The 14551-nt window shown below is 39.5% G+C and overlaps 1 protein-coding gene across 7 annotated transcripts in view; it reads left to right on the top strand.

The window, feature by feature from the left end:
* The window catches only part of myo5aa (myosin VAa), a 63255-nt gene that overhangs the window by 19241 nt on the left and 29463 nt on the right, over positions 1-14551 (top strand). For all 7 annotated transcript variants that reach the window (XM_019358051.2, XM_019358057.2, XM_025907335.1 and 4 more), the window contains exons 4-12: positions 283-427; positions 1796-1952; positions 4942-5085; positions 7272-7353; positions 10431-10538; positions 10691-10797; positions 12483-12748; positions 12923-13004; positions 13339-13479. In XM_019358051.2, coding sequence (XP_019213596.1) covers positions 283-427; positions 1796-1952; positions 4942-5085; positions 7272-7353; positions 10431-10538; positions 10691-10797; positions 12483-12748; positions 12923-13004; positions 13339-13479 — 1232 coding nt within the window. The remainder of the gene's footprint in view (positions 1-282; positions 428-1795; positions 1953-4941; positions 5086-7271; positions 7354-10430; positions 10539-10690; positions 10798-12482; positions 12749-12922; positions 13005-13338; positions 13480-14551) is intronic.

The following is a 14551-nucleotide window of genomic DNA, read 5'->3' as shown; positions in this document are numbered from 1 at the left end:
TCAGCTTATTTTAATCACCGTAACAATGGAAGATTTATTAATTTAAATAAACAAGTCAAGCTTTGTCTGCCTACAGCATTTTAGCTTCTTTATTCCATTATTCTTACTGATAAACTCAAGACATGTTTGCTATTATTGTAAGACAAATTCAGTTTGCATGAGATAAAAAGCTAATTAACAATATTAATCATTTACCATCATAAGAGCATAATTCCTCCTTATGTGGTCTTGCTGCTGTTCAGCTAATTCTACTGTTTTTTTTTTTTTCTCCTCGCGTCGTAGGAATCGTACTTGTGGCCATCAACCCGTACGAGACGCTGCCCATCTATGGAACGGATATCATCAACGCCTACAGCGGTCAGAACATGGGCGACATGGACCCACATATCTTCGCTGTAGCAGAGGAAGCTTACAAGCAGATGGCCAGGTTTGTCTGAGCATGTGTGTGTTACCTGAGCAGGCTTGGTTGAAGTCTCCCTGTTGCTCAGCCCTGCCTCTCTCGTTAGGGTTTGTAGGTCAAAGCGGAGCCAGAAATAGCCACACGGTGGTCTCACTGACTCTCCCTCTCTTATTTTAATCACACGCGCAGCCCACAAAGACTCTCTGCAGGAGCCAACTAGTAGATCTTTGCACTCTCCTGGTGGGGGCTCATATCATCAACACATTGAATATTGACAGTATGTTGCACTAAGTTTAGTCAGACCACAGGGCAGTGAAGGAGAGCCAGAGGCAGCAGTCTCAAACATGTCCACTATCTTATGTTTGCAATCTTCTTTGTATTATAATCATTAAATAATCATATGTTTATTGTAAACTAGGGTAAGTCTGTCGGTTAGTATTCTATTCAAGTTCTTATTCAAGTGAAATTTGCACAAAGCTTCAGAGTCCTAACTGATTCAACACGTTTGACACTGATTAAAGTGAAACTAAATGTATGTAAACTCAAATCAGAGTGAACATAAACTTCCCTTAAAGCCTGCAAAAAAGGATAAATGGTGGCTGGAGATGGAGTTGGATCTGCAGCTGGAACTGCAGAAGAAAGGTGATGCCTTAGGAAGTATCAGTATGTAAGGATTTTGTCTCATGCATAGAACAAGGAAAGTGACCTGCAGATACATTAAAGTGTACAGACCTGCGATGCTTGTGCTGCCAGCAGGCTGAAAAAGTGTTGATGATGATAGCATGTGACACTTCCTATCTGGCATCTGTCTCCTGAAATTGTGTGTGTCACACTTTTAATTATGAAGCTATATTTGATTTGGACTGAAAGCTATAGCAATTTGCACCCAACCAAATCCATACTCTTAATTACACAGGTCTGCAAAATATTTTTGTTAAATTTTATGATTTTAGGGTGCTGGATCCAAAAATGATCTCCATTTCCCTCCATCATGTACAGTTTTTTTTTTTTTTTGCAAAACACGAGGAGTACAAAAAGCACAACAGCGATGAAAAAAATAAATATTTTATTACAATTAACTCTTAACTTTGACTCAAGTATAAGATACCAGATTTCAGTTTAAAAAGGGAAATTGTACGCTTAATTAAACTAAAAACAGGAGTTTTTCAAGAAAACCTGGAATTTTAAAAATATTTCCTGGTTTCAGTGAGTAAAAATCTGAAACAGTCAAAAAATCCTATGCAGTTTTTTGGTTACAGACCTGTGTTTTTGTTTCATTCAGTGAGATAAAAAAATTCCATATGATCCCAACACTATATTGTAATCTACAAACTGGAATTTATCAGCATCGTTATGCATGACCTATGAAGGCTGTTTTGTTTTTTTTAATTTCAGGGATGAGAGGAACCAGTCGATTATTGTAAGCGGGGAGTCTGGTGCAGGAAAGACGGTGTCAGCCAAATACGCCATGAGATACTTTGCTACGGTCAGCGGCTCAGCCAGTGAGGCCAACGTAGAGGAGAAAGTCTTGGCTTCCAACCCCATCATGGAGGTGAGGGCTCGATCCTGATCGTTCACCTGTTTTCTATTTAATTAAATTCACTTTTGTTTATATAGTGGCGGTTTACAACACCAGTCATTTGACAGCATTTTACCTTGTAAGGTGAGTTTGTAATAATAAGAAAATAAACACAATGATCAGATGATCCTTTGGGAGCAAGCACTTGGAGATGATGGGGAAGAAGAACTACTTAAACTTTGTTAAATAACTTAAACGTGACCTTGTCTAACCTGTATACTTAAAATTACAGATCAAAACACACGTTGTGCTTCCACACTACAGTCTTGCAAAGTTTAAGAGTTACGGAATTACAGACAGCTTATCGTTGGACACTAGGTTTCTTGCCCGTCATGACAAGAATTCCTGTTTAGCTGATCTGAATGTTTGTCTCTCCAAAACTTTTTTTTTCAGGGATTAAAAAATTTCCTTTAGACTGTTGTTGTCTGTCTGTGTTTCTACTGCTGTGAAGACCCGTGAAGCTTAGGCAAATTAGTCCTGACAGCTGTTTTTATGCACGTAACAGCCAGGTTGTATCTCGGCTGTCTGCGTCTGAGCTTCAGGGCAGTGCGATGGCCGATATGAGCACGCACTTACACACATCAAGCATTGACAGCAGACTGGAAGAAGCTTTCTCTTCATTTAGAAACAGCACCTTCCCTTGGATATATGTGGAGATATGAATATGTTGTATTTATTAGTGATTTCTATTTTATATCAGTCACAAAAATAGTGTTTTATTTCTCTTATTTACTACTTCTTTTGTACTGTTCATTCACTTTCTTCCTCGGTCACCCACAGCCGTTTGTTGTCCCATTCTCTTTCACTCTCTTTAAACAGTAAGTTTAAAGCTGCCATCAAATTTCCAATTTCAATTTTTACTTTTCATCTGTTTGTAATTTAAATAGTTGTCTTCAGCTTTAAGCCTCACCCAAAAGTTTTTCAGGGCTAACTCCCAGAGTAGGTACGTCTTTCTCCCCTGAAAAAGTCTTAGACAGAAGTCCTGTCAGGGAGGTTTTCACTGTGGTCACGCAAAAAATAAAAATCCTCTTGTGGAAATTGTGGTGGAAAATGGCCTCTCCTCTTCCTTGCTTTCATTCTCACTCGTCTTTACAGACTATTTTGTTCTGTTTCTTCACCAGACTGTGGCCTCAGGCCGCTCTGTGCTGTGATAACACAGGTTTTATCCTTAAGTGTGCATGTTTGTGTATTTGTTCCCATGGACTCATAAGTCCAGGAAGGTTGCAGAGCTCTTTTGTGCCCGTATGCCACTCCTTCAACCCACCACCCCTTCCCCCCACCCCCACCTTATCCGTTCTTTCCTACCCCTCTGCTAACATCACTCTCCTCGACCACTGCTGCTTTCCCCTTCAGCCAATCGGGAACAGGCTGACAGAATGAATAGAGAGCTTTCTTCTTTTGCTGCGGTGATGTCACTTCAGCCTGGATGCAGAGTAGATTGTTGCATCAGCCTTTTTCGATTTCACAGAACCTGTGTGTGTTTGTTTGTGTTCATGACGGAGGGAGAGTGTTTGAACGAGGTGTTTGTACGTGTTGGCTGATGCAGGCAGAGATTGGAATACCTGCTCTGATAAAAGTCCCTCTGTCTGCAGTGAAAGACTGTGTGTTTGACCTTAATTCAACAAGAACCCACAATTTAACTACATTTAACTGAGCTGATTCTTAACTTTGTTTTGTCTCTGGGCAGCTTCAATGGTCTATTTACGTCTGTAGGGTCATTGATCAATATGGCTGATTGAGAGCTCGATGTACTGGTTTGGTTTTAGAGTAAGATGAGTATAATACAGAAACTTTGGTCTTGATGTGCAAGTTGTAGTTCAGCCTTTAGGATGAGAGAATTGACGTCACCTTTACAATTGCAAAGCCAGCAGTCAGAAGGTAACAAAACCTGCCTGCTGATTAACACCTGGTACAACTAATTGTAGCGTTATGGGGTAAAACAACTGGATTATTTCATTCAGGAATATCTTTTCTTTTGACTGATATCAATATCAGTCGAAAGAAAAGAAGAGTTTAGATGCAAGAGCCTCTAAAAGCCGCCTCTGTGAAAACCTAGAAAATGTGTGTGCTAAATCCCGCTAAATCCCACGCTGAGCCTCCTCCAAAACATGGTTTCCTGGCAGAAACCTCTCAAAGTCACTTCTATTCATCACAAAAAAAGCTACATGTCCACAACACCACCAATCAGAAGACGCAAATCAGATCATCTACTCTGTAACATTCAAACGGATCCGTTCCAATTTAACAGTTCGCTGACACTGTTACGGTAATGTTGTTTTCCAGCTTCAGACATTACTTTGTACCTTAACTTACTTGACATGACAGCAGTTGCTTTTTTGGAGTTATATGTGCACAACTGTAGAAAAGTGTCATTTAGCCTTTTAAGCCTAACACTATTTTTTAATGTTCATATTTTCACCAGAATGTCATCTAAATGGAGTCTTCTGCAGAGCTGTGAGGCCAAAATGAAAACCTGAAAGAAGCTGTCAACAAGAGACACATAGGAGATGATAATATATAAATATATAATATTATATATAAACATCAGTTGTCAGCTTTTTGTGGAAATTGCTAGATAGCACCTCCTTTCTGATGATCACAAATATGTGTTGCAATACATAATTAATCAGGGATCAACATTCAGCCCTTACTGTACTTACTGGCCTCTTTAGTAATGCTGGTATGGTTAGGAAGCATCAAAAATGGTGGAGGTTGCAGTTTAAAAACAGGTATACTTTGCACCTGGTACTGGGCTCTCCAGGTTGTAAGATAAATGTGTTTTTTTTCCTTTTTTTAACCACAGTGAAAATGACCGTTCACTCTGCTGTATTTTTTTTTTTCTTGTGTTTTCTTGCTGCTCTAAAATCTACCCAGTCAAAATCAGTTGTGGTTATCTGCATAGCCCTCCCCTGAAGTCGCACTTTGAGATGATTGTTGGTTGTGTCTGTCTTCTCTTACCCAGGCCATCGGAAATGCAAAGACCACCAGAAATGACAACAGCAGTCGCTTTGGGAAATACATCGAGATCGGCTTTGACAACCGTTACCGTATCATCGGTGCCAACATGAGAACATATCTGCTGGAGAAATCGCGAGTGGTATTTCAGGTGAGTGCACAAAATAAGCCTTTAATTTGCATAAATTCACATATGCTGTGTTTGTTGTTCTGTGTACTGATTCGTTCCCTCATTACGTTTTTTTATGCCTTCTTCACGAGTCACAGATTAATGGTCAAAAGTTAACCCTTAGACAGTTTCAGTTTCTACTCTGAATTTCCTGAATGTTTTTGAGCATCACTTTTGCTTTGTTCTGGGTGATCTTGTCGTTAGCTTGCTTCCTTAATGTTGGGGGTGCTTTGGGGAAAAGCTCGCTGTCGGCCTGTACAGCATTACAATAAAAGCTGTTGCCCTGCTAGAGTTACAGCATAACTCTAGCAGGGGCCTTCGGGTCATTCATAAGAAAACTGCACTCAGACCCTTCAAAAAACTCACTGGAAGGTGTTTAATAATATCATCACTCAAGTAGTAAAGTCTCAATCATTGATCCTTCAGCTTAAGTAACATTAACCCTGCTGTAGTGATACAATGGGTAGACTGTGAAATGCAATTACACAGGATGATGGTACTCTTTGTAATGCAGTCAAACACAGACACTCCTCAGCAGCATGTGCTTCCTAACATCATTAGTGGTGATCATGAAAAACTTGCCCTGTAAGTACAGAACAGGTGTGCAACAATCATTTCCTCCTTCACAAAGACAAAGGAAACAAAGTAAACCCGTCCTTTAACTGCTCATCTGTCACACTGGGTGACAGCACGCCACTCCTTTCCTCCTTTCCTTTTCCTTCCATCTCTTTGTCTGGGCTGTTTGTGTTCATGCTCATGACCACTGGGTTTGGAAACTGTGGAGTTTGATCAGATGAGCAGTGAGCCTGCGCACAAAAGTCAAATCGGTTTAGTGTGAAGTTGACTTTTGTTGTATATATAAGCTTTGTAAGTTTGACGTTCATGGCAAAATCACAGCACACACAGTGTAAGTGGTCTGAATTAAACTTCCAGGACTAAATTTAAAATAGCAGCCATGCTGAAACCTGTCTGAACATACTTGAGCAGATGATCCTGGACTAGAGATTGGCCAACTCATTTCAAATAAGGATTTCATTTCATTTAATTTCGTCTCATTTCATTTTTATGGGCACATTCTGGGAAATACTTCAATATACCTCATAAAAGTTTACTCAATACTGTCTTTAAATATTCTATAAATAGAGTTTTTCTCTTATATAAGCTGTTATCTTTCTTTCTTATATATTTAGTGGGTGTGTTTGCTCACTGGAGAAGCCTGCAGGGTGGCATCTAGATGATAAAAGAACAAGGACATTTAATGCCTGGAAAAAGAAACATTTTCTCTCTTTCTCTCTCTCTCTCACACTCTCTCACACACACACACACACACACACACACACACACACACACACACACACACACACACACACACACACACACACACACACACACACACAGTTATTATAGACAGTGCTACTGAGGAATGAGGATGTTGGCAGAGAAACGTGATTACTTTCCTCCTCACATTTTTTTCACATGCTTGATTCCAGTAACCCAGTAGTAGTAAGTGTGTGTGTGTGTGTGTGTTTGCATTCTGTGGTGTGGGTGCAGTCCCACTGATGTGGAGCACAGGTAACAGACTGCAGATCTTGATGCTTTTTTTTTTCTAGATTTGCAGCACCTTTTTAAATCAATTTCTTTTTTCACAAGATATTCATCTGTAGCTTGAGTTATTGTATTTCTCACAATGTCACATACAGTCAGTTGTCCAGTAGAGGGTTAAACGCAGGTAGGTAACACAACTCCATGTTAATTGGGAAGAATTTCCAGGACGTATCAGGACAATTTCCAGGACATATAAGGAATTCATTCCTTATATGTCTAAAGATGTTCAAATTCACACCTGACTCTATTGTCAGGTGTGTCGCTATTGTCCCCTTGAGCAAGGCACCGAGTTTCCAGCTGCCAGCCTGTAGAGCTTCCAAATGTTAGGCTCTCAAACTGTATAATTGTAAAGCAGAATGCAGTATGTAAAGAAACAAGCACCTGATTTTTTTTTTTGTTTTTTCTTTCATGAATGTTATCTGGAAAAAAGTAAAAAAAACCATATCGGAATGATAATTAACTATTTTAGTGAACATTAGTATTAAACCATTTTATTCATTATTATTTAAGAAATAATAATATCTTATTGATTAATCAGATATGATCTTTCTGCTTTCTTCCAGGCGGACGAGGAGAGAAATTATCATATCTTCTATCAGCTTTGTGCATCTGCCCATCTGCCTGAGTTCAAGGCTCTGAAGCTGAGTAAGTCGGATATACGTTTCACACACCTACACGCACGCACACACACATGCATAAGCATATACATACACACACATATATATATACTGACACTGGAGACAAATACAAACGCTCTAGCTGCAGAAGTGCTAAATTAATTTGCAGCACCTGAACACACATGGCTATTAATGAAATGCTTTAGAGGTTCAGACTTTATAAAAGTTGCCATCATGCTCTCACTCATTTTGAGAGCACCAAACCAATGACCTGTATAAAAGATGGATGTATACAGGCCATAGAAATCCAAGTATAGAAAGCTATTGGTTTGCACTATACATTTTGGAACCTCAACATCAGCATTTAACAATGTCAGTGTTTTTAAACCCAGAAGTTAATTTAGACAAGAGGTTAGAGTGCTAATTTGCGAGCTAATGCTAGCTAGCTTGATTAGCAAGCTCATGAGCTGCATGAACTGCATGCAGTCACATAAATATATGCAAAGTAGTGCCAAGCAATAGAGTATTAAAAAAATAAGAATTTCACTAAAATGGAAGCACAAACTTCTTGGATGGTCTGTATCACAAATCAAACCGTATTATTAGACAGACTGTAACATTAAAAAAAACCCCAAAAGGCACAAATAGCACAAACAGAGAAGAGAAATGCAGTCCACTGTTCAGCCAGCACAGCTGAGGCCTAGAAGACAGCCAGCGGATACAGGAGTCTTGTGTTGTACATTTGCCAATCAAAGTGGCCACACCTCTTAATTAAAATCTAAATAAATAAATAAATCGCTCACTGAAGGGGGAGACTATCCATAGAGACCGCATCTGTTTTCGTACCAGGGTGTAAGCATGCTTTTAAATGCTTTAATGTGGGGCAATTTAATATGGACGTCTGTGGGGATCAACTCACTTTTTAAAGCAGCCTTGAAGTGGAGGAAGTAGAGGAAATGCAGTTTTTGGCACTTCAATGCTTCAGTGCTTTTTTTCAGCCCTGAAGTCTGCTGCTTGTTTAGACCTCATGAAAAAAACCATTAAGTGCCACATAAGAGTGATCTCTCTCTTTTTTTTTTTCACTTCAATTTTAGGTGCAAATAGAATTCACAAGCAGTCCAGACCTCTAATATGAGTCATGCTGCTGGTGGCATCGGACTCATGTAAATATGTTACAGAACAGAAAACTAGGAGAGGCCAAAAAAACCCTCCCTGTTCTAAGCACCGACCACCAGATGAGCACGTGCGTACACAGCTGGGATTCAACCCCAGACTACAACTCACTTTCTCCTCTGACCCTTTCAGCACATATACTACATTTTACTCCTAATCTAAGCCTAAAAAATATCTTATGTTGGACAAAGTCACCATTTAAAAATGAGGCAAGAGGAGGCAAGTACTTAATTTACAATATGCTGAAAGGTTATTATGTTTTGTTTTTTTGTTTAAGGTGACAAAAGATATGTTTCCCACACCAGCTGTAACTAGAACTAACTTCCTTCCTCATTCGTCTGTTATATTTTTGTGAATGAAACTTACCCACAAATAGAACATAATGGTTAGATTTTCACTTTATGCTGTAAAGTGAAAGCATTTCATTAAAATGACTTAACAGACTTACAAATCAATAAATATTCATTTGTAAAATGTTCCTGCATGAACTCCAGTAATTTTAGGGGAATTTCTTTTCCCAAGTGTATTTATTTATTTGACTTGTGAGTCACTCTCGCTGTAGACAGTATGCCAGAACGGTGAAATCCATTGGCTCAAGAACTCGCTGACTTTGAAATTATTTCTTGATTTTTATGTGTTTTAGAGCTTTTTTTTTTTTTTTTTTTTTTTTAATGAGATGACAAATGCAAAGCATCCTGCCCAAAGATCTAGATCTCGTCTAGATATATACAGGTTCAGGTTAGTGTAATGGTCTGGCACTAGTACAATTGGACAAGCAGTTGATGAGATGAGTGAAACACACATAGATAGACGGACAGTCAGAGATTTCTGTAAATTATTAGTAAGATATCGACTTAGATGCATCACGCAAAGTTCCTGCTGTAGGAACTGAGCTGTGACTCATTGATTCTCTGGTTCATCAGGCTCCTTATAAAGCGCTCCCACTGTGGACCTGCACCTGCTCATCCTAGTCATGGACACACACTCTCTGCTGGCACCGCCATTTACTGCCACTCACTTGGCACTCTTTCTATCTCACACACACACACACACACACACACACACACACACACACACACACACACACACACACGCAGCTGCTGTCTTTTCCTCTCCTGCTAACTTCCTGGCTCAGTTAATGGAGTGGTTGTCACAGTCATGTCACTGCCTCTTGTTGCCAGGCAACAGACCATGCCCTAATTCGGTGTTAAGTGTGTATAAAGAAACCGATTGTAAGAAAGTTGGGCTCATACGCAGAAGAAGCGCTCTTGATTTTGTTTATTTCTAAGAACTGAGTTTTCCACATTATCAGTCTCCTGATCTGACAGTGAACAAACACCCAGCATCACTCTGAGTGAGTCAGTGTCACAGATTAAAAACAGATTATGATCATTTCTACCTAAACTCAGGCACAGTGAATAAGTTGTTAATAACAATGAAACACAAACAAAAAACTTCAGCTTAGCAGAATATAACGTGTTACCTCAAATAGAGACCAGGGCCTTTAGAAAGTAGAAGTAGTAAGGCCTGTAGAAAATCTTCTGAAATCTGACCTTGAGATTCGTTTGGTGGCCACGATTTTGTGTCCTTGTTGTATTTGACCCTTCAGTTCAACAAATCAGGATTGCAGCTCTGGTTAGTTGCAAGGTTGCACATAGAGTTCATTCTGGATGCAGTGTCACAGCATATGATTGTAATACACACCTTCCTAGTTAATAATAATAATGTATACTTTATTGATCCTCGTGGGGAAATTCCTCTCTGCATTTAACCCACTCACTCAGTGAAGCAGTAGGCAGCCATTGGGTGCCCGGGGAGCAGCGTGTAGGGACGGTACCTTGCTGGTGCAGGTTTCAGTAGCACACATGTGTCCAAGTAGCACAATGTAAGACTCCCACTGTTCCATGTTTGCTCCTCTGTGTCTCTATTCAGGCAGTGCAAATGACTTCCTGTACACGAGGCAAGGCCGCAGCCCCGTTATCGACGGAGTGGATGACACCAAGGAGCTTTGCACCACACGCAATGCCTTTTCCTTGCTGGGTAACTCACACACCTAAAAATACATGCAGGTTGAAATCTGTATGGAAAATCAGTGTTTAACTTTGTGTTTGTTTGTCTGTAAAGCGTAAAGCCTGCAGCATATTGTGCATTCTCAGTAAAAACCTAACGATGTGTTTGTGTGTCCTCTGCAGGTATTAATGAGTCCTATCAGATGGGTTTGTTCCAGGTTTTGGCTGCCATTCTTCATCTGGGAAATGTGGAGATTAAGGACAGAGACGCAGACAGCAGTGTTATTCCTGTGAGGATACTCTTCATACTGCATAAAGAAAAGGGGGAGCGTGTCACTGGGCTGTTGCATAAATAAGTGTTGTAATTAGGAGGGACTTTCTCAGTTCAGCTGCTCAGAAATCTTTTCTGTGATCTTTTCCTTTCCACTTTTAACTAACATCAGTTTGCTTATGGTATTGCATGTGATTATTAATCATATTTTAGTTGTTTCGTGTGGTCTCATGGAATTGGGTGTTGGTCAGTGGGTTTATTCTGCATTTCCTGGGAACTGGCTGCTGATCAGAGATAGTGAAGTTTGCATGATTATGTCATTTGCTTTAAGGGATTGTTGAAAAGGAGAAGCAGGGGAGGATATGATTGGGATTTCTCTCTATATATGGACACAATGTTAAATATATGCATGTTGTATACACGTTAAAACTTATATATGCTTTCACGTCCTGGTATTTCAGCATTTCATTTCGGCAAAATGTAGGAAAACATTTGAATTTAAATGGAAACGGGAGTGCACCGAGTACATTTAACACTATATCACTATTCTGACACCTTTGATAAACACAGAAAAATATACATTTATTGATAAAAGTATTAAATTGAATTAAATTCAATATTAAAAATGCTGCTATTTTCGCCCACTGTGCACATTTAGATCACAGAATAAGACTGCATCGTTAAGGTTGGACTTCATAGTGCAACTAACTAAAAACATTTAGCAGTAACAGTATACTGATAAGATACACTATTGAACTCAGGGATGTCAAACATAAGGCCTATGGGCCAGAATCAGCTCCCCACACCAGTTCGGCCCGCTGGAAGTCCTTGGAAAATATGAAGTATGGCATAAATTTGGGGATTTGGGGAAAACTGTGTTTTCATAAGTTTTTCAGCTTTTCCCACTCATAAAGAGTTCCCCACAGCCATTCATACTACACCAAAGTAATTAAGTAATAGATAAACAATTACATGTTTTTGGGGTTTTTTGTGAATTAACAAAAACTTTGTTTTATGAAAATGTTTTACACGTTTATCACATAAAAAGACAGAGGTGTGCTTTGAAATTGCACACATCTCAGAGATTAAATGTGTAGTTAAACTTCTTTACACTGACAGAAAGAAAGGTTTCACTCGTCTGGCCACTTTAGATGAAAGTGGGCTGTATGTGGCCCTTGATGTAAAATGAGTTTTGCATCCCTGATCAAACTTAATGATGTAGGTCATTCCTTAAAGAATACTTAAAAACAGAAGAATCCTTCATACTTGTGCTTTAAATCCCCCGGTAGGAACTCTGAACATGGTAATGCCAGCCAGCCAGTTTGTTCTGAATTTCAATTTTAGGGATTTTTCAAAATCTTGCTTGCTTATACCTGTAGGTACCTTGTATTCACAGTTTGCATATTCATGAGCCTATCACATGCTTACAAGCTAAGAAGCTTTAAAATTAGTAAATGGGTAGAGGCAGAAATGAGGCTGCAGCTTTAGTTGTTTGGATTAATTCCACTGGGATCTATTTTTTCTTTTGTTTTATTAAGAAATTTTTAATAAATGCCGCATTTTTCCCACTTATTCCTCCCTAAAGATGCATTTATTATGTTTTTTTTAATGATCCATCTTTGATGTGGGGCCACAGTGTGACTTCACTTTTGTGTTGGGTTTGTGTTGGATAGTGGAGATAAAAACTTCTTCTTTCTGATGTAGCCCAACAATCGTCACCTGATGGCGTTTTGCGAGCTGGTGGGCGTGACCTACCAGGATATGTCCCAGTGGCTGTGCCACAGGAAGCTGAAGACGGCCACAGAGACGTATATCAAGCCGCTCCCTCGTCTGCAGGCCACGAATGCCCGTGATGCCCTGTCCAAACATATCTACGCCAAGCTCTTCAACTGGATTGTGGAGCACGTCAACAAGGCTCTGGTGACAAATGTTAAACAGCACTCCTTCATCGGAGTCCTCGACATCTACGGGTATGTCTGTGTACTACTTTCAAAGTATGTAGTAGTTACAAAGGGGTAACTAATCAGTCTGAGCTTTTTAGCATCGTTCTTTCGTTGGATTTGTCTGAATTTGCTCATCAAATTAAAATACAGCAGTGAAAAAGTGTGTTTCAGGTCATTAACGTCACTCTTGTTCTTCACAAGGTTTGAGACATTTGAAATCAACAGCTTTGAGCAGTTCTGTATCAACTACGCTAACGAGAAGCTGCAGCAACAGTTCAACATGGTAAGCAGCAGCAAAACGCAAACAGTCAATAACTGCTCCTCAATCAAAACGTGGCAGTTCACAAACTTCAAAAGCATGTCAGTGGTGGTTCTGAACAAAATATCTAGATTTCCATGAAAAACCTCAGAGTTTAAAAATAGAACAAAATAATGGACAATTTACACGAAAAAATAAATTCTGATTTACTTTCTGCAAAATTCAAATCATTTATGAAGAGCAGCATAACTCTTGTTAAGCCACTCTTTATATTTAAAGGTTGTAAATACTATTATTGTTTTATTATTATTTTAAAGTGCAAAGTTAAATACCTAACTGTGTGTTTCTATCTGCACAGCATGTGTTCAAACTGGAGCAGGAGGAGTACATGAAGGAGCAGATCCCCTGGACTCTGATCGACTTCTATGACAATCAGCCGTGCATCAACCTCATAGAAGCTAAGATGGGCGTCCTGGACCTGTTGGACGAGGAGTGCAGGGTACGTCTTATTTTACCCGACAAATAGTGTATGCAGAACGAGCACAACATTGAAATACTTGGGACCAGTTTCTTAGGTTCGAGCTAATTCGATTTGTAGAGTTCCTACTAGTTCTGTGAGAAGTAAATCATGGGGGTTGAATCTGTGGGCTAGGTCTGATGATAGTCCCTCCACTTAGCCACTGAACTCTGAACCTAGCAATTCTGTGGTCCCATGCTGGTGCTAGTTTGTACAGGCGTCAGTGTTGTATTTGTAGAAATGCATGGCACTGGTTCTAGGTTGGCACTGCGTGGGTGAATACAGGGTAATTGTTGTGTTCCCGAGCAGTTTCTGTGGACTGGCTTGTGCATCATCCTAATACAGCAATGCTGTGGTGGGTGCTACATGTTACTTTAACACCAGTTTTCCCAGCAGAGCGTTTCATTTTTACAAGGCGATCAATCTTGTTTACTACACTGATTGATTACTTCACTAGTGTATTTCAGATCAGTTATATCACGGTCAGCGATTCTGTTGTTTATAGTTTGCTTAGGTTGCATCATTCTTCACGTTTGTCTTCTATTTGAGCAGTTTGCTCTTTATGCAAAAGTTTTTAAGAACAGACTTTCTCCAACTACATATCTTTAAAGAAAAAGAAAGGAATTACCATTAAATAAGTTACTTACATAAACTTTCTCATGAATATAAACAAGCAAAATAAAGTAAATTGAGCCTGTGCTGCATGTTAAGCAGAGGCCTGTGGGTTTCTTCATTCACACCCACATTCTGCTTTCCATTTTTTGACGTCAACCTGCAGCTTGTCATTGCCTCCCACCACACACAAGGCTGAAGTCACCAATACCTAAAACTGAGAAACCCAAAGCGAATTATTAACCACAGGTCTCTTTTTCTTCTTTCTCATTGTGAAACTGAACAAGAGGCAGACATGAGGTTGTTTTTAGTTTATGTTCATTCATGTTAGTAAGACTGGAATGAAATATTGAGCGTGTATGAAATAAACAGAATTGAGCTTTGTTTTAGTTAATACTGTGGCAGCTGTGATATTAAAGGCTCCAGCTTCTTGTGTCGAGGT

This window comes from Oreochromis niloticus, linkage group LG1 (assembly GCF_001858045.2).
Source record: "Oreochromis niloticus isolate F11D_XX linkage group LG1, O_niloticus_UMD_NMBU, whole genome shotgun sequence".
Lineage (NCBI taxonomy): Eukaryota > Metazoa > Chordata > Actinopteri > Cichliformes > Cichlidae > Oreochromis > Oreochromis niloticus.
Note: the sequence above shows the minus strand (reverse complement) of the source record. Positions and strands in the feature narration are given on the sequence as shown.